Consider the following 24,958-nt stretch of genomic DNA (forward strand, 5'->3'; position numbering starts at 1 on the left):
TCTCTGTGCCCTGCAGCACATCCGCGTGGGCTGGGAGCAGCTCCTCACCACCATCGCCCGCACCATCAACGAGATCGAGAACCAGATCCTGACGCGGGACGCCAAGGGCATCAGCCAGGAGCAGCTCAACGAGTTCCGGGCGTCCTTCAACCACTTCGACCGGGTGAGTCCCAGAGCGCGAATCCATGAATCCATGAGTCCATGAATCCATGAGTCCGTGAGTTCGTGAATCCATGAATCCATGAATCCATGACTCACTGAGTCAATGAGTCACTGAGTCCATGAATCCATGAGTCCATGCGGGAAAAAAGACTAAAAGATTCAACCTTAACTGATATATAGTGATCATATTTAACAGAACTTAACCGGGAGTAGCAGGGAGGATTGTTGGGATCCAGATTTTAGAGAAACTAAAAAAGTCAAACTAAAAGATTTAGCATAAATGTGTAATTCTGGCTTTTAGTTCTTAAGGAATTTCAACTTTTTTTTATTCTTTGTTTTCCAGCTCATAAATAAACTTTTACAGCATTTCTTTTTACTAACAACATTTCAAGCTCTTTATCCAAAACAGAAATTCTTCTCAATATTTAAAATCTCAGATCAGAACCAAAACCAACAAAACGAGGAAAAGTGAAGCCGTTTGATAAAAATGTTCAGCGTTGATGTGAAGCAGCTTGAAGGTTTTCACCAATCAGAACTGGACTGAGTGGCTCCTCCCCCCTGGAGTTCCAAACAGGAAGTGCCCACTGGCCCCAAGACGACTAAATCCAGAATAACCAATTTGTTCTTGCTAATCCTCAATTTTTCATATTTTTGGTTAAAGTTATTCAAGTTGCAGTAGGCGGAGCCTGCCGGCGCCCACGTCCAACATTCACCATGTTCAGCAGGTTTCTTGTAGCCCGTTATCAAGGGGTAGGGGCGTGGCCTTCTAGCAAGCTCACTCTGGATTGGTGAGAGAGGTTGCCATAGAAACTCAGACATACATGGACTCATCGCTGCTGATCTATTGTGGGGGGAAAATGGCGACTGAATTTACTTCATTTGGTTGGAGCCAGAAGGACGTGCCACTGACTCAGTCCAGGTCCCTGATACAGTCGATGGTTACGTTATGAGCACGTGTGGTTAACGTGGTTGCTATGGAAACGTAGAGAACGTTGCTTTGGGCTCAGAAATGAAGGCAGATTCTGATGATGATGTTCTGAATGTCATCTTTCTGGTTTTCAGTTAAAATTTGTAGAGATTTTTGTTTGTTTTTGCATGAATGTGAACACGTAGATGACGTTGATCACTGTTGATGTGGGGGTCTGACCTGGGGGGCCCCTGTGGTCCGCCTGCCTCACCGCTCTGTAACTCTAATTGGCCCCGCCCAGCCACCCTCCTAATGAAAATGCACTGTGTCTCTGTTTCCTGTCTGTCCTGCATGCCCCCCCCCCCCCCACAACCAACCCCCCATCCCCACCCTCATACCCCCACACCCCACCCACACTGTGCATGTTGCACCCCCTCCTCCACCCCATCACCCTCCTCCCCCCCTCCACTCCTCCATCACTGACACCCCCCATGTGTTGCTGCATGGCCTGTGGCCCCCCCCACACGCACACCCCCCAGGACCACTCGGGCACTCTGGGCGCAGAAGAGTTCAAGGCCTGCCTGATCAGCCTGGGCTTCGATATCGGCAACGACGCACAGGTATTTCTTCGTGGCCACGCCCCCTCATGCGAGGTTTAACCTGTTTTCTCCTCTTTCTCTCTCTATTGCCCCGCCCCCTTTTTTCTTTCAACCCTCCTCTTTGATTCTCCTTCATCCTGATGCATCTCCGCTGCGTGGATTTCCTGCTTTGATTTCCTTTCTGTTCAAACTTCACCTGGCTTCCTCCTCCTCTTCCTCCTCCTACTCCTCTTCTCTCTTCTCCTCCTCTTCTTCCTCCTCCTCTCTCTTCTCTTCCTCCTCTTCCTCCTCCTCCTCTTCCTCCTCCTCCTCTTCCTCCTCCTTTGTAGAAGAGAACAGGAATCATGGATGCTGAAGACTTCAAAACCTGCCTTATCTCCATGGGTTACAACCTGGTAAAGCAGTCGCCTCTTTTCCTTTTCAAACTCCCGTCTGGAAATGGTAACGAGCAAAATCTCCCGCCTCCGTGTGATCTGAGCGCCGTGTTTTCCACGCCAGAGTGGGAGGGGCTCCTGCCGCGGCCTCACGCTCCTCCTGTCTGCCTCCAGGGGGAGAACGAGTTCTCGCGCATCATGAGCGTCGTGGATCCCAACAGGATGGGCGTGGTCACCTTCCAGGGTTTCATCGACTTCATGTCCAGAGAGACAGCCGACACCGACACCGCCGACCAGGTCATGGCGTCCTTTAAGATCCTCGCCGGGGACAAGGTTGGTCCCGACCCAAACGCTCCTCTCCTGACCGTTTGCTTAGTGAAACTGACTGACTGGCGTCCGGCGCCGAGGCGTCCCGGATCTCTGACGTTCTCTCTGTGATTTGATGACTCACATTCCTGACAGTCATGTGACAATAAGGACCGAGATGCTGACTGCTCCCAGACGACAAAGGCTGCTCGCTCTCCCTCTATCTATATCTCTCTATCAGTCTAATTTCACTGGAAGACTTTTTTATTAAAAAAAGCCAAAATTCAAAACAAAAAAAAGTTGGATTTAAATAAAGAAAAGTCGTATTTGGAATAAAAGGAATTAAACAAAGATAAATCAAAATGAAGGAAAAATCATTTTCAAACAAAAAGAAAACAAAACAAAAGAAAAATTCTTATTCAAAACAGTCAAACGTTGAATCTAATGTTATATATTCATTTCTATTTTTACACATACATTTTTTAAAGTGTTGACATTTTTGTCTACAAGCTTACGTTTCATTTGGACAGTTATAAAGATGTAGAAAAATGAGAATAAAACCTCAGAAATCTTCATTCATGATGTATAAATGTGAGTTTAAAACGGCTTCAGACTCTCTACATTTTCGCCTTTGGTGCATTATTTACGTTTTGATTTCCCGCTCTTTCTCTGCGGCGTCTGACGGACAGAAGTTCATGAAATGTGAGCAGAAGTTCTGCTTTTCCTCTGCAGAACTACATCCTGGCGGACGAGCTGCGCCGGGAGCTGCCTCCGGATCAGGCCGAGTACTGCATTGCCCGCATGGCGCCGTACAGCGGCCCCGACGGCGTCCCCGGAGCCCTCGACTACATGTCCTTCTCAACCGCTCTGTACGGCGAGAGCGACCTCTGAGGGCGCCGGCCTCCCCCGGTCTCCGGTTCCCGCCACTTCCTGCAAGCGTCCCGTCACACGCAGACCCCTCTCTGTTGTTTCTGGCCTTATTTCTTTTCGTCTCCTCGTGCCCCGCCCCCTCGCCGCTCCCTCACACTTTGGTTTGCAGCATCTCTCCAGGTTTACAGAGGGAGAGACAAACATGTTTGTTTTTGTTTTTCTCGTCATGTTTTTCTTCAGAAATTGAATAAAGTTAACATATTTTATTATACTGAACAAAAAAGGTGCTTTTTTTCTTCACCTTGATTGAAATATGAGACAAAAATTGTAATAAAGAGAAATATTACTCTATTTTTCTTTGATTCTTTCCTTTTTTTATACATTTACAGTTGCTGTTCCTGTCAAATATTTGAATTTGAGCAAATGATGTAAAAAACCTGAAAAGCTTCTGCTGCGTTTCCCACAAGATAAACCAGGATTTGATGGATCACGATTAGCAAACACGCCTGCAAACGTCCTAGAATGAAGAAAATACAAACATGTCAGGGAGCTTTGTTCTTTTAGGGAACAATACACGCATGGAAGTTCACGGACATATTTTGACATTCCAATTAATTATGGGGGGGGGGGGGATTTGGCCCTTTTCAAACAAAGAATGCAACTATTTGCACATAATTTCTTCAATTTGTGCGGCCAGTGCTGAACTTTTTTCTTGGTTAGGATTACGGTTGCGGTTAAATCAAATAGTTCCTGTTTCTGCAGCTCACCGCCCCTCCGAGGGAGGGCTGAAAGTACACATTACACACACCAAGGTGTGTGACAGATGACTTTAAATGTCATTTTAAATATGTGCGGCCAACAACAAAATGTAACCTTGGAGCAACGCGCATCTTGGCTGCATGTATTGCGTGTGACCAAAATGAATTTCCATCCTTTTTTGTGCTGGCCGTACGTAAATGCATGCAAATAACATCTACTTTAAAAAAAGAAAAAAAAATATTTTTATATTATTTTTCTAAATTAAACAGTGACTAAAACCTTTACAGTTTAATTTGCTTTGTTACTGCTGAAAAGGCTGTTATTTATTTATTTATTTATTTATTTATTTATATAAAGCCATTCTAACCATACAGTTTAAATGTTAACAGAATAAGGTGTTAGTCGTTGGTCAACTGTTGTTTTTTAAAACTTTTTTCTGAACCTACAATAGATTTTTGCACATTTCTAACCAGGAGGTGGCGCTAATGAGTTTCTCATATTGATCAGCTGCTTAAAAGAAAATCACGAAGAAGAAGAACCCGGAAGTGAGCCGGCTGTGACCTGCGGGTTGTCTTTCCTATTTAAAATGGTTTTATTTGCGAGATAAAAGTCATGTTTGGTTTGAGAACGCTTCACCGAAACAAGACATTAAAGTACGGAGTCCCGATGCTGGTGAGAAACGTTTACAGTTCTTTGGAAACGAAGCATAAAGGTGCTAACATGTTGTTAGCTGGTGTCTTTTTTCTTGGGGCGTTTTGTTACACGTCTTATGCTGTCATAGTACTTTTGTTTTGCTTTATTATTAAATTTAGGCGTTCTGACATTTATTTTTACAACAGAAAGCGAAGTCGACAGACTAAATAGATCTTTTAGCTTTTTGCTCTATTGGAATTTTAAAACAACTAAAGTAATTTTTTCCCTTTAACTTATTTTTAGTAAATAACGGCTCTCATCGTCTTTTAACGGTGAACAGTAACTAAATGTTAACGTGATGAGGTAACAGACCCATGATGACCTCCATGCGCCACCCAGTGGTAGAAAATGAACATTACATCCTGATTTGAGGGCAGAAAATCAAACGAACAAGAATGAAGACATGTAAACAACAACACACTAACAACAGCTACTTCAGATGAACAGATGACTCATTACTGCCGTTAATCTTTAACCTTCCAGTCTTATTCTAATGCTTTAAGTGGCTCTTCATGTGCACATTCTTTAGTTCATGAAGAAAAAGCTACAGAAGGCTAACGTCACAGCATGATGACGTCACACTGTGAGGAACTCTTCTAATTGATCAAGTAAAAACCTGACAGGAATACTTTAACATTTTATATGTCTTTCATTTATTTGTATTACTTATCTCTCTATTTTATTATATTTATATTTTAACCATTTATAATATTTAATTAGTTTTAAATAGTTTTATGTACGGCTGCATGATGGCGCAGTGGTTATCCCTCTTGCCTCACAGCACCTTTCTGCGTGGAGTTTGCATGTTGCTGGTCTGATGTTGCGTGTTCTCGCGTACATGCGTGTGTTTTCTCTGGCTTCCTCCCACCATCCAGAAACATGCTTCATAGGTTAATTGGCAGCTCTAAATTGTCATAGGTGTGTGTGTGCGTGGGTGTGTGATTGTGGCCCTGAGACAGACTGGCGACCTGTCCAGGACGTCCCACGTCTTCGCCCACAAATGGCTGGGATAGGCTCCAGCAGCCCCGTGACCCTGAAAGGGACAAACGGAAGAAGATGAAAAAATAAATAATTTTTCATCTGCTGCTAGGACTTTGTTCTATTGTTGTTTACAATGCCCTATACTGCATTACTTTTTGGATTTGAATGTTCCAAGTGGGAAAAAATACTGTGTAATTTTGAATGTTGTCAATAATTAAAAAAAAACTGACAGGGATATTTAACCGTTTTAAATGTGGCATGTTGTATTAAAAACCTCCTTTAAGCTGCAGCTGATGTTGCTGTTTCTGATTTAGATTCACTTTAAATTTTAAGATCAATATTTTAACTTTACCAGACAAACAGTTAAATGAATGTATTTGCTTTTTTAAAGGTCTTGTGTTTCAAAAACGGCGTGAAGGTTTCAGGTGCAGCATCAGAACTCTGACCGCCGCTTTGTTGGGTTGTAGTTGCTGGTGGTCGGAGGCTCCTTTGGTCTGCGGGAGTTTTCCCAGATCCGATACGACGCCCAGAAGATCAAGAAAAGGGTTTGTTTTTCCTCTTTTCTTTACCGTCACTTGTTGTTAAAGACAGAAAAGTTTGTTTTCATTTGACTAAAGTGAAGTTAGAAATGATCTTCCAGTGAGTTTTTGATGATTTGATGATTTGATTTGGTGGTTTCTCAGAAAATATTCAACTTGATTTAAAGTTAAGAGAATTATTTTCCTAAAGTGCATTTATATTTTGTTCAGGCTGAATTTTTTGACGGTTCTGAAGTTTTGCTTCAGCAGAACATCTTCTCGCTTTTCCGGCGTGCAAACGTGTTTGAATGCAGACTCGGGGAAATGTTCTCGACTTTTCCAGTTTTTACTGCTGTTCCAAACAGCTGATCTTCTTATTTTACTGCAAATATGAATCTCATGATTCACTTTTCTTCTCTGTTCAGCCTGAAGACAGATTGGTGTTAAAGGACCGACATCCTGCTGTTCTTCAGCCTTTCAGCATAAACCACATCCATATAGATCAGCATATATTACCTTTGGCACACTAAAGAAGGATTTTTCATGAAATATTAGTTATTTTTCAGCTCAAGCTGGAAGTAAGACGACTCGATCTCTGAGGCTCCGCCTTTCTCTCCGTGTGGGTGTCGCCCCTTTTCATGACATCATCCTGGAGTGCCTATTGAACATTTAAAATGAAAGCGATAAGCTGAGAAAGTGGGCGTGTGTGTTATCTTGGGGGCGGAGCCTGCAGCGCAGACTCTTCCTGGAAGGGGCGGGTCCTCACTTTGTGATGTCACAATGTGAGAACCGCTGTGAGGTTGTTTTTAGGGAGGAATGAAGGTTATGAAAGACTTAAAAGGTAAAAACATCGAATTGTTTTAATGATGTAGGCCTTTGAAGGATTTGGTCTCTTTCTGCCCCCATATGCCCCCATCTGTATGAAGCAGCTGCTAAAAATGCCAATCTTCATCATCTGTGGTGATGAAGGTCTGGTCAGGAGCCAGAAATGAAACCGTCTTTGTGTTTGTTATGATGATGCATTTTGGTCAAAACAATACTTAAAGAATAATTAAAGGTTTGTGTTTTGGGACTGAAGAGGATTCATTCCGGAAGTTTTCCCGTCTCTGTTCCCTTCAGCTGGATCCGTCTCTGGCGGCGAAGCTGAACCCTCAGAAACAGGCCGTCATCCTGGAGGAGGAGTATGAGGTACGCTCCCCTTCATCCACAGGATTTCCCTCCATGGAGCTCCGATGATCTCTGACAGGCAGCCTGAGAACAGCTGATCTGATGTCATCGTGGTCACATCATCTGCTCGCCTCATGTGTTTGAGAAAAACTCTTTTTAGGACCGAAAGGCAAACTGGAGGTGAAATCCACTTTAATCTGATGGAAGTTTGAAAAAGTCATCAGGATAAATAAAGTTTCCAACATCATTGAGCAGAAAAACGTTTGTCTGAATCCGTTAATGTCGGACCTTTTCTGGTTCAGTTCTGTTTTATTTTGACGGAGAATTCAGTTTTGGTGTTTTTTCCCCTACAGCCTCATTTTGGTTGTTTTAGTTGTTTAGTTGTTTAGCTGGACTAAAGTTTACCTGCAGATTCACGGAAAAGCCTTGAAGATGTCGGAGCTTTTCGTTCTTTTTTTTATTCCTCTGCTTGTTTTTTTCATCTCGTTTCTTTGCTGATTCTCTGCAGAAGTTAAAGGAGAAGAATCTGGACGAGTGGAAGAACATCCGCGGGCCGCGTCCGTGGGAAGATTCCCGGGAATACCAGGAGCAGCAGCGCCAGAAGATGAGCAAGGGGTCCTGAGAGTGTGGGCGGAGCCTAGAGCCAGAACGCACGCTTCAGGACTTGTTTGTGCACACGTTGGTGCACGGCAGTCGCTAAGCGGGCGTGTGTGACGCTGACAAACATCCAGCAGGTGGCGCCAGATCCAGTGGAAAACTCTGAAGCTGAATAAAGGATGCCAGTTGGTCCTTTTGTTTTCTTGTTGACAAAATCCCAGGGAGGGGGGGGGGGGGGTGACGCTGCTTTGCATCGATTTAGGAGCCTAAAACCCAGAGATGTCCTGAGTCACCTTTGACTCCTCCCCTTCGTTCCCTCAGCTGCTCGTTGAGCGGAGCTTCCTGAAAACTGATCACCTGTAATCCCCAAACTCATCTGACAGAGTAATCAAGTACTTTGTGTCGGGATTAACAGATTACATCCAGGCTCTGCTGTCGGGTTGCGGGCGGTTTATGACGAAGTTTCGGTCACAGGTTGCGTCGCCTCACCGCCGGACGTCCAGCTGCAGCGGCGAGGTCATCAGTGATGTCATCAGTGATGTCATCTGAGCTTTTTATACATTTAGATCAGAAATATATATCATTAAACTCCTCTCAGTCATTGGAAGTACTTGAACATGAAGTACACGTTAGTTTTCTTTTAATTACTTTAGTGTTACTCAGAGTAAACCTCAGGTTTTTAGCATTTTTGTGGCGTTTTTAGTAGAATTTTCAGCCAATTGTCATCTTCACCTACGTCTGAATTTACTGTCAGTAATTTTTTGGAACATATTTACATTTTCTTCAGATTATTTGATGGTTTTCAGAAATATTCTGTTTCTATTTATTGATACAAGAAGAATTGAAGATTTTCTTTCTTTCAGATGATTCAAAGTATTCACTCTGAGCCCAGTGCAGATTTTTTTTACTGCCTTTTACTTTGAAAATCTTTTCTTTTTTCAACTTCCAACAATGTTATCTAAGAAAAATAATAATACATTTTATCAAGGAAGAAATGTGCTTTACACTTTGAAAAGAAGCTCAAAGCTCTACATTATAAAGCAGCAATAGTTTACAAATAAGAAGGAAGAAAAAAACGTTTCTGTTAATCAGCTGCGATCATTTTGACTTTTCTGCAGAGAAGGAAACCAGAAAATTGTGTAAATGTGTTCTTATCTTTCTGTCCTTCATGTTGAAGCTCCAGCGTTTGTGTTTCACTGCAGCATCTCCTCAGAGCTGCAGACGCCACAGGGAATGCTGGGTAAAAAACCGAGCGCTGCTCTGCAGCAGAGGAACCTGAGCTTGAGTCATCAGGGACTCCTGTCCTCAATGAGACCTCAGGATCTTTGAAAGTCCTGTTAAAAAACAAAAAGACATTTAAACGTTTGTAACAAATGCAGGAAAATTCGGTTCTACATTTTCTAAACAAATCTGAAAATGTAGAGATCGGTTCGATATCAGAAAAAAGGCTGAAGAATTCTGTGACGACGATGAAATTTTATTTTTGAATATTGAATATTTTTGAAGCAGCGTTCAGGTTTCTGAACCTTTTAAAAGTTCTGGAGAATCTACATGAATGTTGGACATAAACAGAACTTTGTGTCCTCAATCATACTTTTAGACACTTATTGGTTAAGAAACATTCATTGTATTTATTTTTTTTATATTGAAAAACATTTTTTTAAATCAGACAATGTTGACTCTTCCCATTCTATATTTTAAGTTACCAAAATAAAATCACTATGACTTTGCTTAGGTGTCAGACCCACACATGGTACGGCCCAACGAGCTTCAGCTTTTACGTCCGCTGCTGCCCCCCCCCCCCCCCAGTGAACCTTCTGCTTCCTGTAAAACACAAAGATGTACGCACAACACAACCCCGCCATGTGTGTGTGTTTGTCCATCCAACACACAAACACAGACATGAACACTAAAGAGAAAGGACTGAACCAAAAGCACACGATGGTTCGATCCACCGCACAGTCCTTCTGATCTTTGACTCCTCTAAGTAAACTTTACAAGTTACAAAACTGAGGCTTTACTGTCCAGAGCTGACTTTATTGAAGGTTTTTAATGTGAACTTGTGGAGTTGGGAGGATTTTTGTGTCAACATGAACATGAAACACATCAGGAGGTTAGTTATTGTCTGAGTCTGGGAGGGGGGGGCGGCGTTCTCTCCAGATTAAAAACCTGCTGCTGCACATTTTAATACATGTTTGTAGTAGCAGTAAAAATAAAAATAGACTCTGGAAACTCCTAAATATACAGAAATGTTAGAAAACAACTTTTTGTCATGATAGTTTTAGAGAAGATTCAAGAAATGATCCATGAACCACATTAATTATCTTTTTGTCATTGTAGGGATTTTTGTTACACATAAGCAAAAATAAAAATGTTGAAAGTAAATAAGAAAGAAAATAATTGAAGCTGAAATTGATTTCTAAAATAAAAACAGGAAAATAACATGAAAAGAAATGAAAAAAGGAGAATAAAAATGTGAACCGTGTTAACCCACAAAGGGATTTAGAGGTTCAGATGATTGATGGATGGATGTTTGGATGGATGCATGAAAATACAGATATGGGGTATAAATGGATGAAAAAATGGATGGATGGATAGTTGAGTCATTGGATGGAAAGAAGTATGGATGGATGGATACATGAAACATTGGATGGATGGATGAAAGTATAAATAGATAAATGGATAGAAATATAGATAGAAGTATAGATGAATGAATGGATGGATGGTTTGATTGATGGATGGAAGCACAAATGGACAATCTGAAGCTCGTTGGTGGTAAACGTGACCTCATAATCGCTGCGTTGGTCTGAGGAGGGAATCTCATCAGTTTCCTTTCATTCTTCTGCCTCTTTTGTTCAGAAACGGAGCAAAAATCGTCCTGTAAAAATTCCAGAAGCTGTTTCTGCAGCAAAGATCCTAAAGTTCATGTCTCTGAGTTTGGTCTCAGGTTGCAGGATCTCTGTTCTTGGTTCCCTGCAGCGTGACTGAAGGCCTGCAGCTGTTGGAGGAGCAGATGGACCAGCAGTGCAGATCCAGATGTGCATGAAGGACGGCGAGGATCTGGATCAGAACTTCTGCTTCTCTCTGAGTCGCTGAAGTGTCACAGAAGCAGGAAGTGGGTGAGTCCAGAAAGGCCTGGTCTGATTCTGGCTTGTTCTCTCTTTCATGTCGTGTCTATAAATAGAGGGCGGCTTGGCAGCTGAGGGGGAGTCCACGCAGAACAAATGCCCCCTCTGGCTGCTTCGCTTCGTTCTCCTCGTAATGAACTCGCACAGATAATCGCCGTCACTTTAACTCCCCGCCAGGGCAGGGGCCGATGTTGCCATGGAGACGCGGCTGCTGGACAGAGGGGGGCCGACCCAGAGCGGCTCTTCCTCCTTTGTTCTTCATCTTCCAACCTGATGGAAACGGTTTCTCTGTGGAGAGTCGCTGTGAGGGAAGTCCTCCTTCTGCTGAAGGCTACAACAGCTACAGCTACAACGGCTGCTTCAAACACAGGCAGGTCCGACGAGGCCTGCTTCCCTCAGATACGCAGAAACAAATAGATCAGCAGGGAAAACAAAGTTATTGGCAGAAATTAAGAAAAATTTGCAGAAGATGATTTAAAAATGATTTTTGAGGAAAAACAAAACAAATTGTGGACGACAGAGAAATGAGACCGGAAGGTCAAAGGTTACTTTGACCAAGGAAACATCTATAGGAGACATTTGGACGACCAAAAGAAAAGCTTTGCAAAAAACAAAAACGATGAAAGAAAAAGCATAAAGAAAAGAATAAAAAGAAGAGGCAGAAAAGTAAAACTGTTGTGAAAAGATTCAAATATACGACAGTTTTAGGGCCAAACACTGAAAAAGTATATTTACGAGATTTAAAGTCGTAAGTTTGTGACTTTTTTTCTCATAAATTTACGAGACAGTAATGCTGACAATAATTAAAAGGTCGAGACACTGCAATATTATTTTTTGCAAAATGTATATCTTATTTTTAATCTACTCTTCTCTTTCTTAAATGTTGTTCCTTGTCTTATTTATGAACCGTCAGTGTTTTGTTGTTTAGTGATCGTCTGTAATTCACCTATATACATAAACCCCTCATCCTCATCCTCAAGCCGCTGGTCGCATGGCCATCCCATAATAAGTTAAACCCTCCTTTGAATATCCCACGTGGTTTTGGCTTCATTGATTTGGACTTTTTCTTTCTTTTGACCCCCAGAAGAGCTTTTGGCTGCACTCATTTTTCTGTGGTTTCTCCCGCTGTGATGTCATCAATTTGGGGGGGGGGGGGGGGGGGGCAGCGAGCACCAGGGGTGACTGTCCTCTGTAATTTGGGTGAAGCGACCTTCTAGAGCTGCCACTTCCTGTGAGCGCGTGCGTGCTGTGGTGTTGCCAGAGGGCGCGCGGCAGCGTCTGACCCGCACCTCCACTTCACACTTCAGAGACGCTCCGCTGACGGAATCGGGCCCGCGGCCTCGGAGGTGTTCTGATCCTGATCCCAGGCGACTCGCCGCGGTTCCTACTTCACAGCTTCACTGTTCATCACTGCGGCTGCAGGTGGAGGAGGCCGTGGGGGCGTGTCAGAGCTGATGACCCCCCCTCCCCATCAGCACCTGGCCCCCCACTGCTGCACAGAGGAGAACAGGCGGAGAACCGTTCTGTGGGATCAGGGTTCCCCGCTGCTGCATCTCAGCAGCAGACTGACCTGCTGAGGCAAACAGGCAGGTGGAGGTTTGCTCTGATGATCGATGCCCCGCCCCAAGGGATCAGCTCCACCCACCAGACCTCCCGCCCTGTGAAATGCTCCTCTCTGCAGGAGGCCATGCTGTGACGATTAACCCCGCGGTCCCCCCCATCATCATGGGGGACTGATGCCGTTGGGGGTGCAGAGCAGGAATGCTGCAACAGCCTGCATCCAAAACTGTATGGAGCAATGATGTCCTAAAAATGTAGATTTATTATTATTATTAATTACATTATCATTACCACTCACTATAAGTACCATAGTGCATGCAGCTTACTGTCAACATGTTTGAATTATATTTCAATAACATTTAGTTGTTAGTAGCTGCTAGAAGTTAAAAGCTGGGGTAACTATGGTGCACTGGGGTTCAGTCCTCTACTCTCATCTACTTCTACTCTCCTCTTGTCAGACGTCAGAACTGTCTCCCCCTCTGGTCACCATGGGAACCGTCTCCAGAGTTCCAGCCACGCTTCCTGGATGACTCTCATTCCCTCAAGTCTTGTTTGAGCCACTCTGCCTTCATTACAGAGTGTTACAGCTCGACCTGATCTTCTGTGTCCTGACCCCGACTCTCACCTGATAATCTCATGCCTGTTATTGACCCCCGCCCGCCTGACCCTGAATCAGCTCTGTGGACTTTTAGCTAAGCTAATGAACCTGCTGCATGTTGTTCTTGTAACACCTCTATTCTTGATCATTTCATCTGTTTAGTTTAGTTTAGCCATCACCTATTGAATTCTATGATGTCATGTTCCTATACAGTTACTGGTATGAAGCCCATTGAGACGACCATTGTCATAGTGGGCTATAGAAATGTAAATGGAATTGAACGTAGTCATTTTTCAAGAAAGAGGTGTTAAAAGGAGAAGTTCTTACAGTCAGAAGTTTCTCAAGCCACATCTGACGTAAACAACTGAATTAAAGTTTTTTTGTCAAAAAAACGTATTCTAAAGTGACTTTTTAGTAGTTTATTTCAATGAAGTTCATAGTGTCTGTGTTTACTGACTTCTTAGGTTATTCTGTCATCAGACACGGTTTGTGTTTCTCACAGACCTGACATGTTTTGATGGGGTACCTCCATCTTCATCAGAGTCAGGTATGTGAGAAACACAAACCATGTCTGATAACAGAATAATCGGTAACACTTTATATTAAGATTCTTTAACAAGCTTTGTTAACACATTAACAAACATTATAAATGAATTTATAGGGTGTTAGTAAGACATTTATTAGTACAATAAGTCTAATAAGGTTTATTAAATTACTTTGTTAAGACATTTACAAGCATTACAAGCATTATTATTAGGATTTTTTAAGATGCTAATGATGCATTTATTGACATTATAGGTGCCTAACAAATGTGTCAGTGTTAATAAGCTTAAGTAATTAAGTTAATTAAGCTTAAGTTTTATTGACTAACTGAAGGAAAGAGATTCGTCCGTTTTTGGGTTCTTTCCATCCATGCGTGTTCGATAGTCGAGAGTGGTAAAACAAACAAGGATTCAACCGGTGTAAAAATACACAGAGTTTATTTCCCTGACAATAGTTCTAAAGCACAGTTTAAAACATTAATGCAGATATATCTGGATTCTCAAGTAAAGATCTACTGACGCACAAGTTACATGCGAATTACTCGTAGATTTTCCTAAGAACAATGGAAAACTTTAAAACCAGTCTTTTTAAGATGTGTTTGAATCTCCGCCTTCCGGAAAGATCATGGTCGCTGATCCTCCGCCCCGGAACACTCTGATTCGTCAGCTGATAGCCCGCCTGCTTCCACCGGCCAATAGCTGAAGGTTGCAAAGTCCAGATCCGCTCCGCCTTTCCAGGGGTGGGGGCCATTCACCGGCGCACACAATCCATGATCAAAAGGAGTCCTCCTCTGGTCCAAAGTAAATCATACCAGCCAAACGAATACTCCATCGCCGGCACGAGATCAGAGGTCAGCTTCATCCTCCACATGAGAACACGAACCTGAACACTTTCCCAAGGATAAGGTGTTCAACCCAGATAGTAGAAATGTAGTACATGACATATTTATTACGTCTCTGGAAACTCCTAGATTTGCACAAAGAAGTCCTAGTTGCTGCTGCAACTACAAAGCACAAGTGAAGGTCACTGGAGAATAAGTCCTGTTGAGTTCAAAATGAGTTCACTTCACACTAAAGATAAAGCTATAACATAATGAAGAATAAGATATTAAAACATACATTTTCTACATTTCCCTCTCTTGATCACACAAAGTGTGATCACCTAAAAGATTTAACACTACAACACTCAAAACAACAAAACATTACAAACCTAACCTAACCTGACAGCTGTGGTCTGAAGCCCGCACAATCTGGAACACAAAATATTTCAAAGGAGTTAGGCGTCCATGCATGAACGTGCGAGCGAAACCTGTCTGGAGCATCAATTAAACATTCAGTGTATAGTCTGACAGGAAAAGTCTCGCGACGGTTCCGTGCTCCTGCGACAACCACCCCGAAGGATGCCCATGCTTACAAGATCGACCTAACCCCTTGGCACAAAGTCATTAAGTAAAGTTACATAGTACAAAAACTAAAGTGGTAAACAAGGTAAATAAAACAAATTCAAAGTCTAATTCAGTGTAAGTCAAAGTCAAATAGTAAAAAAAAAAAGCATAACCGTAAAAAAGATAACAGTTCCTGTAAAGCAAAAGAACACCTGGAATTAAGGGGGAGGAAAGCGAGACATGTTAAGGCAGAACAAAATCCCACAGATGACTAAAAGAAAAACAGAATTGTTAAACAGAACAGCAAGCGTAATTCAGGAAATTACTTCCATCTCCTCCATGGGGTCCCATTGGAGGGGCTGTGATACATGCGCTCTACCTAAATAAGAATAGCAATAAGTAAAATGCAACAAAATCCAAAAGATCCTTCAGGGCCTCGAACACTCGCGTCCTTCTGTATGTCCCACAAGCTCTGACCAGCTTGGACCAGGCCTCCTATGAACTTCTCAATAAACCTGGTAATTAGAGATCTGATACAGAGGACACAACAGAACAGCTGTAAAAGAATTGGAGTGTCCACACATATGTACCTTCTCCCAAAGATGAATCTGCTGTGGATCTAAATATTGATTAGCGTTAGGGTCAGTAACTTAAATATAAAAAACAATAATCCAAAAACCATATTAGAAAAACAAAACACAAGACACAAGAATCATGTTACGCCTGCGGAGGGGAGAGCAGCAAATGTGATGGGAAAAAGTCCATCAGTGTTTCTCTTCTCAAAGGTCTGCGTCTCCTCATGCTGTCATTAAGAACACAAGTGGGGAAGAAAAAAATTCAAGACAAAAAGAAAAGTTCATTAGAGACAGTCGTATAACTGCCTTATCAACCCAGGACAGTGTCGTAAAACTTCCTCATCCTTGCTGAGGATGAGTGAACCAGAGGAACACACAAACAAAGCTGTAGAAAAAGTGAAAAAGGTCAATCTGAGTTACCATTTAAACATCCCTTCTAAACAAATACATTCAAATGATAATAATAAAACAATTTGACGATGATAATAAAACAATTTCCTTAAGACTCCCTAATGTCCATCTCCCTCTCTTGGAGTGGAAACATTGCAGAGTCAAACAGAGATAAGGCACAAACACAAAACCAGATAATATTGAAAGGAAAAATATAAATTGAATAAAAATTGAACATAAAATAGAAGAACAACAAACAGATCAGTGCACCGTTCAGATTAACAGGCGTCCTGTCCACGGTCCTGGGAAAAGCAAGATCACAAGGTGAAGAAATGAAACCACTTATTGTCGTTGCCTTGCAGCCGTGAGGTCTGTCACCCTTGTCGTTTAGCATTGACCTCAAGGGGTAGTAGGTTCCACAAAACAAAGAAGAAAATGTCTTCCATAACCACAAAGACTCAAGAAAACCATCATTTCTCTTACTGTCTCTGGACATTTATGCTGCAAAACAGACTTTCTATGCTCCGTAGACATTGAAGAACCTGTGCTGGAAACAGTTGTACCTAAAAATGGGACTTCCCTTCTGCAACGTTGCAAATTCCTGTTAGACACTTCAAAACCCAAATCAAACAACGTCAAAAGAAGATCTTTCATTACTTGCAGGCAGATTTCAGCAGTCGGTGCCGTTAGCAGGAGCTAATCAACCTTACATCAAAAACACAACCCTCTAATAGCATAATATCCTGTCGGAGAAACTTTAAACAGTGATTGAAAATGCCAGGAGAATATTTAAATCCTTGTGGCAAGCTGTGTACTGCAAACGGATACCTTTATACTGAAATGCGAATAGATGTCTGCTATTTCATGTAATGGAATGCAAAAGAAAGCACTTGCTAAAGCAATAGCAGTGAACCACACACAAACCACACACATTGTGGGGCTAAAGTTGACAGCATGCTATGTAGATCAGGCACAGGGAGGACTGGAGTAATGATGACTTCACTAACAGCCCTTAAATCATGTGCCATGCGATAAGTTTTATTATCTGCTTGTAAAACCGGTCTCAAACGAGTAAACCGTGAAAAATATGAATGCTCAATTACACCAGAGTTCCACAAACCAATCAGAATTTCCTTCATCTGCATCCTTCACTCAGCTGCACTGAGATCTAAAAACATTTGTGCTCTTGCAGTTACCTGAATCTCCACCGGGGAAGCGGTGAAGCATGAACAAACATCAAATGAACCTGTTGACCATGAAGCATCAGAGAGCGTTTTTAACATCACCTCTGCATCTTCATGATCTGTCTTCTATCTGCTGCGATGACTGACGATGTAGAAATGCTCCAGAACTGAGGAGGTAGTACTTGAAGACAAAGTTATCCTGTACATATTTATTGAGGGAGAGAAGTGAACACCTGAAAATCCCAGTTTAGACAGATGTTTGTTTACATCCCTCTCAGTCATGGGTCTGAGTTGTCGAGCTTCATGACCAGGGGAGTGCTAATTCTATGTGCGATACAGGTGTGACTAACTTCCGGTATCATGGCAAATGTGAGTGTGTGAATAAAAAATAAACTATACACCCTCTTGACCAATTTATATGTCAGTGTAGTTTAAATACCACGTATGGCCATCTACCTGATGAAATGCTTCCCGGTACAGTTGATCATCCTCTCTGTCATAATAGAATGTGCAGTTCAGGTCATCGGAGGCGGAAAAATATTGCTTCTAGGACAGGACTCATGGCATCCAAACCCGAAATACATGGACACACCTGGCGTTTCAGGGCCCTCTGGATCCAGCAGGTGTCAGCAGCAGGGGTTGGCTGTGGGGTGTGGCATGGCATCCAGTCTGAAAGAATGCTGGCTCCTGTTTTGACAAAAACGTTCCGTCCCAACAGATTCACAGGCGTGTGTGGTGAATGCACAAATGAATGTTCCACCATCTGGTCAAAAGTCAGTTGGATGGTCTTTTGCCGGGTTTGAGGAGTCATATGTTCATTTGTCAGAGCTGATGGAGGCAACCGGCAGTTTATAGAGGAACACATTGCACCAGTGTCCATTCATGGAGTTACCTCTGAGCTTGAAAGGGACCATGGCTCCTACATCACCAAGTGGTATTGTCCGACTTGTCACCTGTGGTCTTCGCCACAGTGGAGGAGCTTGGAGCGGTCGTGGGTGCTGTTCGTGTCCTCTGCTCCTGGTCTGTGCATTCTGCTGTTGGGTACCTTGTTGTGGGCAGTCGTTGCCATATGTCCTGAGCGCCACAGATGCCATTTCCAGCTGCTGCTGGGGGGTCCCTGGGTGGCCCACGCCTTCCAGGAGGGGATACCCGTCCTCCCGTCCCGGCCTCCGATACCTGAACATTGCTACAGGTCCTGAGGGTATTTAAACTCATCATGTTATGTGCTTTTTTTTTTTTAAACACCTTCATTATCCAGAGTGGATTGTTCCTGCAGTGTAAATGACTGTTTTTCAGTTGTTCAACTCCTCCCTTTGTCCTTTTTCTTCAAATGTGCTCTGCAGTGATGAATCAGATGTATTTTAAATCGACTCTTATCACCTCGCAGACGCTCCGATGCATTCTCCATGCATGCAGTCATGGCTTCATTTGATTAGCGGAGCTGACCTGAGGGTCAGACCCCCCTAACACGGCTCCTTCCTGTGAAGCCAAAGAACTGAGAAATGCTCTTTTTGTCACTCACCCAATGAAGCAGAGGGGGTTTTCTGTGTAAAGATTTATGAGGTCTCAGGACGGCTCTGCGCCTTTCCTGCAACATTAAAGCTATGTGCTGCTTGGAAAAAACATGTTGTTACTGCAGATGTTGTTAAAGCAGATTTGTTACTGTCATGCTTTCTTTTCACCATCACCAACTCTATGGATGCTAAAGTTGGTTAATCAATGATGAAAATCAGCAAAGGAAAAAAACCTTAAACTTTTCTCTGAACTATATGACGGATGTGGAGCAAAATCTTTGAAAAATACATTGTTTTAGATGCATACTGGCAGCTAATCATTCACTTTTAATCCAGAAACAAAGACAATTTGTTTTGACTTACCATTAAGGACTTGCTGTCCTACAAATAGAATTCTGAGAAGTGCTAAAAGCAACAAAATTCCACAATTTAAGCTTTTCCTTATTTAACTAAAAACACAATTCACACTCTAAACCACAACAGGTTCGTTAAAACACAGACAATCAATACGCAGACAATAACTTTTAACCGTTTTCTCAAAACCACACCAAAAGACATAACACAACAAATTAGGCACCTTACAGATAAACAAGATAAACCATTTCACTGAAATGAATCGTTTATCACTAGCATTAACATTCATGTTCTCCCTTCTTCTGTTCTACTAGAACCAGCACCTTTCCTTACCTTACCATACCTTTCTGTGTCCACAGACCCTCTATCACTTCCAATGCCGTTCATTTCTACTTTAATTCACTGCTTTGTCCTTTCCCCATTCTGTACAACATCCACTTACACTGTCTTCAAACTATAATTACATCAAAACATGGGATCTGCTGCAAACTATCTTTAAACACCAATAAATCCTTTAACACCAACACTAAGTAATCTGAGAAATATCAAAACATATAAACATATAAACTAAATTAAACATTGCAAACATTCTTTTTAAGGGAGTCCGGATCTAAACCAACAAATACTTACAATTAGTGTCAATAGCATTACTTTTTAGCAAAACTTAACTAAATCATGGTAATTAGGAATTACAAAATAAAGTAGAGACATTTATTCAAAATAAGAAAACCGAAATAATTGCAAAATCATTTTACACAAAATATATTGGACCGATATTACCTTACTGTGTTTTAGAAAGATTTGCCCAACTTTAGGCAAATTCCAGAGAAAGTTAGGCTACGTTCGACAGAGGCAGAACAGAGACCGTTGCTGCAGGCTGCAGCTGCAGTCAAGCTGCTGTTGTGGCTTAAACTTCCATCGGAAGCGCTGCTCATAGACTCCTTTCTACTTAAAAATCTTTTTCGTCGAACTAAGACCACTGAAATTTGTTTTTATCGACGTCTTACAACCGAGGTCATGACCACGCTCAATAACTACAATGTCAGTTGTTATTTTACCACAAATTAGTTCGCAAACTCTTAAGCCTTGTTACGTGAAGGTTTAGCGCAGGTTGAACATTTCGGTCTCCATGGACGCCGTCACGCCGACCACATGGTACAAACAAAGCCAATCAGAGCTGTCGACGCATTCGAAAGAAACTAAAACGTCCCGTTATTGGCTAATTCGAAACAAGATGGCCACGTCCATAGAGAAAACATTTCACACAGAAACATGGAAAATAAAGCCAAAATTCGCTACTTTCAAACAGTTTTTCATCCCATACTTTCCAAAATCTCATGCATACATTTCATTCATAAGCAGTCACGTCTCCAAAATCTCATACATTCAGTCCGTTCATCAGCGATCACGTCTGTATTGTCAACAGTCAGTCGTCAAGTCATGTTGTCGTTTTTGTCCTGACAAAATGCACAATTTTCCTCATCTTCTGTCAAATTCAGCGCTCATGTTTATTTTGAATCCTTCTTTGGTTTCTCTCCGCGTATAAAAAAATAATTTGTAGAGGCCGAAGCCTCCTTGGTGTTTCCGAAAATCCTAGACGCGCAAAATTAGTTCCTATAATAACTCTGTTTTTCGTAAGGGATTTCTTAACAGGTTGAACAGACACAAACCTAGTCAATTTGCTGCTTTCCAAATATCACAAGCTCCCAATTTGCCAACGTTCAATTTTGTACAGGCCGAACAGACGAAAAACCTGCATAATTATAATTGTCCAATTTTTCAAAATCTTTTACTGCCGCCCAAAGTGTATATTTTGCCACCGTTCAATTCGCTGTTCTAGGGAGGGTGAACCCAACACTTATTTACTGGGGTGCGCTCGCCCGTTCGTTCGTATAGGGTACACTGTGCCACCCATACAATCGACTTCTCCTTTAATTTGAGATCATCAATACGCAGACTTTACAAAAGGCTCTGCTCACCATGATTATGAATGAGGCCTCTGAAGAAGTCGACCGCATGGCAGGAAGCATCCCCAGACTTTACGTCGAAAGTCTCAGAAATCTCGTAATAAGCCACTATGATGTGGTCCAACCGGTCTGGTCCGCGTTTCCTATTCACCCCCGACTTCACGTCTCTGGGTCACCAAATTGAAGGAAAGAGATTCGTCCGTTTTTGGGTTCTTTCCATCCATGCGTGTTCGATAGTCGAGAGTGGTAAAACAAACAAGGATTCAACCGGTGTAAAAATACACAGAGTTTATTTCCCTGACAATAGTTCTAAAGCACAGTTTAAAACATTAATGCAGATATATCTGGATTCTCAAGTAAAGATCTACTGACGCACAAGTTACATGCGAATTACTCGTAGATTTTCCTAAGAACAATGGAAAACTTTAAAACCAGTCTTTTTAAGATGTGTTTGAATCTCCGCCTTCCGGAAAGATCATGGTCGCTGATCCTCCGCCCCGGAACACTCTGATTCGTCAGCTGATAGCCCGCCTGCTTCCACCGGCCAATAGCTGAAGGTTGCAAAGTCCAGATCCGCTCCGCCTTTCCAGGGGTGGGGGCCATTCACCGGCGCACACAATCCATGATCAAAAGGAGTCCTCCTCTGGTCCAAAGTAAATCATACCAGCCAAACGAATACTCCATCGCCGGCACGAGATCAGAGGTCAGCTTCATCCTCCACATGAGAACACGAACCTGAACACTTTCCCAAGGATAAGGTGTTCAACCCAGATAGTAGAAATGTAGTACATGACATATTTATTACGTCTCTGGAAACTCCTAGATTTGCACAAAGAAGTCCTAGTTGCTGCTGCAACTACAAAGCACAAGTGAAGGTCACTGGAGAATAAGTCCTGTTGAGTTCAAAATGAGTTCACTTCACACTAAAGATAAAGCTATAACATAATGAAGAATAAGATATTAAAACATACATTTTCTACACTAACTTAACAAATTAATAGGCTTTATTATTGTGTCAGATGCTAGTAAGATATTTATTAGCATTATAGATGTTTTGCAAATACTTGAAAGTGTTAATAAGATTTATTAACATCTAAAGTCCGACCATTGTCTTCTAAATCCATATTACTAAACTGCTTATAAGCTTTACAGCTGTATTAGTTAACTTTGTTAATAGTTTATTAATTGTTTTGCAGCACCTCATCTAAAGTGAGGACAGTTTTTACCACAAACAACCACAAACAACGGCATAAAGATTGTAAAAAGAACTTTATAACATTAAAACAAAATAAACATACACAAATCTTTCTGTAAAAAGAGGTATAATAATTTAATTAAGACACATTTTCAAAAGCAAAACAAAACATAGGGACTGGTGTTGGATGACTAGCATCATAGCTAAGGATAAAGTATTAGCATCTATCCTGAGTGAAACATTCATTGCAAATCCAATCACCAGGAGAAAATTCTCTGGATTTAATGCCAACTGCATTCAACCACTGTTGCATTGCTTCAAAGTCCACTAGAAAGTTACACAAGCCAGTAATTTTTGAAGACCGAAGGAATAAACCTACAGGAGCCATGCTAAAGCTAACACGCTAACTAGGTTAACTTATCTCACCATTGGCTAATAAATCTGTCAATCAAACTCATCAGCAAACCGGGCGTGCTCGCTTTCAGCCAATTGAATGGCCTCTTAGACTTTGCTTTCATATAGGTGATGAGAAAGCCCCGCCCATCTTTGATTCTGTACCGGTCGGTTGTTAGCGTGTTAGCTTTAGCATGGCTCCTGTAGGTTTAATGTCTTCGGTCTTCAAAAATTACTGGATTGTGCAACTTTCTAGTCAGTGGACTTTGAAGCAATGCAACAGTGGTTTAATGCAGTTGGCATTAAATCCAGAGAATTTTCTCCTGGTGATTGGATTTGCAATGAATGTTTCACTCAGGATAGATGCTTATACTTTATCCTTAGCTATGATGCTAGTCATCCAACACCAGTCCCTATGTTTTTTTGTTGTTTTTTTGGCTTTTGAAAATTTGTCTTAATTAAATTATTATATCTCTTTTTACAGAAAGATTTGTGTATTTTTATTTTGTTTTAATGTTATAAAGTTCTTTTTACAATCTATGCCGTTGTTTGTGGTAAAAACTGTCCTCACTTTAGAAGACGTGCTGCAAAACAATTAATAAACTATTAACAAAGTTAACTAATACAGCTGTAAAGCTTATAAGCAGTTTAGTAATATGGATTTAGAAGACAATGGTCGGACTTTAGATGTTAATAAATCTTATTAACACTTTCAAGTATTTGCAAAACATCTATAATGCTAATAAATATCTTACTAGGATCTTACACATTAATAAAGCCTATTAATTTGTTAAGTTAGTCAATAAAACTTATTAAGTTTATGAACACTTAGGCTTGTGTCAGGCATCTATAATGCTAATAAATACTTTACTAGAACCCCAAACAATAATAATACTTCTTAATATGTTAACAAAGGTTGTTAATAAATCTAATTAAGCTTATTAACACTGACACATTTGTTAGGCACCTATAATGTCAATAAATGCATCATTAGCATCTTAAAAAATCCTAATAATAATGCTTGTAAATGTGTTAACTAAGTAATTTAATAAACCTTATTAGACTTATTGTACTAATAAATGTCTTACTAACACCCTATAAATTCATTTATAATGCTTATTAATGCGTTAACAAAGCTTGTTAAGGAATCTTAATATAAAGTGTTACCGAATAATCTTTTTAGTAGTTTATTTCAAAGATATGAAAAAGTTCCTCCTGCTGAGAAAAATGCATCTGAAATCTACAGAATGCAAAATTGATAAACTGACCCTCAACCTTAGTTTTCCTTTATATAGAAATAGAAAAATAATCTTAAACGCATTTCTTTTGGTTTATAGGTCTCTAGGTAAACTCCACTCACACGACGACCGTTTGAAGTTTGATAAGGAAATATTCAGAGCGGCTGTTATCTGAGGTCGTATTCAAACTGTGTGCAACAACGGCCACTAGTTTCTGAATTTGAAAGCAGACTATCTGTGGCTTTAATTTGAATTTCCAAAAGTACAGATAAAACGGCTCTGTGTCACGTGTTGGAACGATAGTGTAGACATAGATTGCAGGTGTCAATGAACTTTTCAGATTTTACATTTTCTTTCATCTATTGCATTCAGAAACATTCATGCAACTCAGTGACTCGTTTAAACAAAACCTTCCACCTGTTCAATTTACTGACTTCCACTGGAGCCAAATATAAAATTCTTCCAACTTTAATCTAGATTTTTTTTAAGATGCTTGTTTTTTTGATTTTTTTAAAGCCAGTCTCAGCCATATAACAGTGTCTTTGTAGGTTTTATTGAGGCTGTTTGAGCTTTTAACAGACAGGAGAATGAGTGACACCTGAGAAAAACTCATAAAGGCACTTTCTCCTTCTCACACAATATTGGTACATTTGTCTAATTGTCATGTTAGAAAACATGGTACAAATAAAAGATGTAATTAGTTGTGAAAATTGTATGAAGTAAGTTTTGCTCCAGCAAAAATATAGATGTGAAAGTGCAGGAATGTCCTAAAGGAAACAGAAAAACTATTATCTTTCCACCAGGAGGTCAAGACTTATTCTTCACCGTTTTTCACAGCTTTTCTTGCGTTTGGTAATGTATAAACTCCAAAAGGAGGAAAAAAACAGAAGAACTGAAGTTTTATCATCACTGTCTTCATGTTCGCTCTTTGTCCTCACTTCTGTTCAACAACGATACCCTCGAGCAAAAGAGAACACCTGTTTGTAGCCATCATTTTCCGAT

General features: G+C 41.2%; 2 protein-coding genes across 9 annotated transcripts in view; both read left to right on the forward strand.

Moving 5' to 3' along the window:
- Positions 1-3,569, forward strand: part of actn1 (actinin alpha 1) — a 39,410-nt gene extending 35,841 nt beyond the window's left edge. For 3 of the 8 annotated variants that reach the window (XM_023951625.1, XM_023951624.1, XM_023951631.1), the window contains 4 exons: positions 17-163; positions 1,609-1,689; positions 1,998-2,375; positions 3,081-3,569. In XM_023951625.1, the coding sequence (XP_023807393.1) occupies positions 17-163; positions 1,609-1,689; positions 1,998-2,375; positions 3,081-3,239 (765 nt within the window). In that variant the 3' untranslated portion in view covers positions 3,240-3,569. The remainder of the gene's footprint in view (positions 1-16; positions 164-1,608; positions 1,690-1,997; positions 2,376-3,080) is intronic. The other 5 variants (XM_023951630.1, XM_023951629.1, XM_023951627.1 and 2 more) reach the window with 4 other exon arrangements.
- Positions 3,570-4,431: 862 nt separating this feature from the next.
- On the forward strand, positions 4,432-8,131 carry LOC101162329 (cytochrome c oxidase assembly protein COX16 homolog, mitochondrial). The gene is made up of 4 exons (XM_004082083.4): positions 4,432-4,649; positions 6,119-6,196; positions 7,289-7,357; positions 7,845-8,131. The coding sequence occupies exons 1-4, from the start codon at positions 4,590-4,592 to the stop codon at positions 7,956-7,958; spliced, it is 321 nt and encodes a 106-aa protein (XP_004082131.1). The 5' UTR covers positions 4,432-4,589; the 3' UTR covers positions 7,959-8,131.
- Positions 8,132-24,958: the final 16,827 nt, after the last annotated feature.

The sequence above is a fragment of the Oryzias latipes genome, chromosome 22 (genome assembly GCF_002234675.1).
Source record: "Oryzias latipes chromosome 22, ASM223467v1".
Lineage (NCBI taxonomy): Eukaryota > Metazoa > Chordata > Actinopteri > Beloniformes > Adrianichthyidae > Oryzias > Oryzias latipes.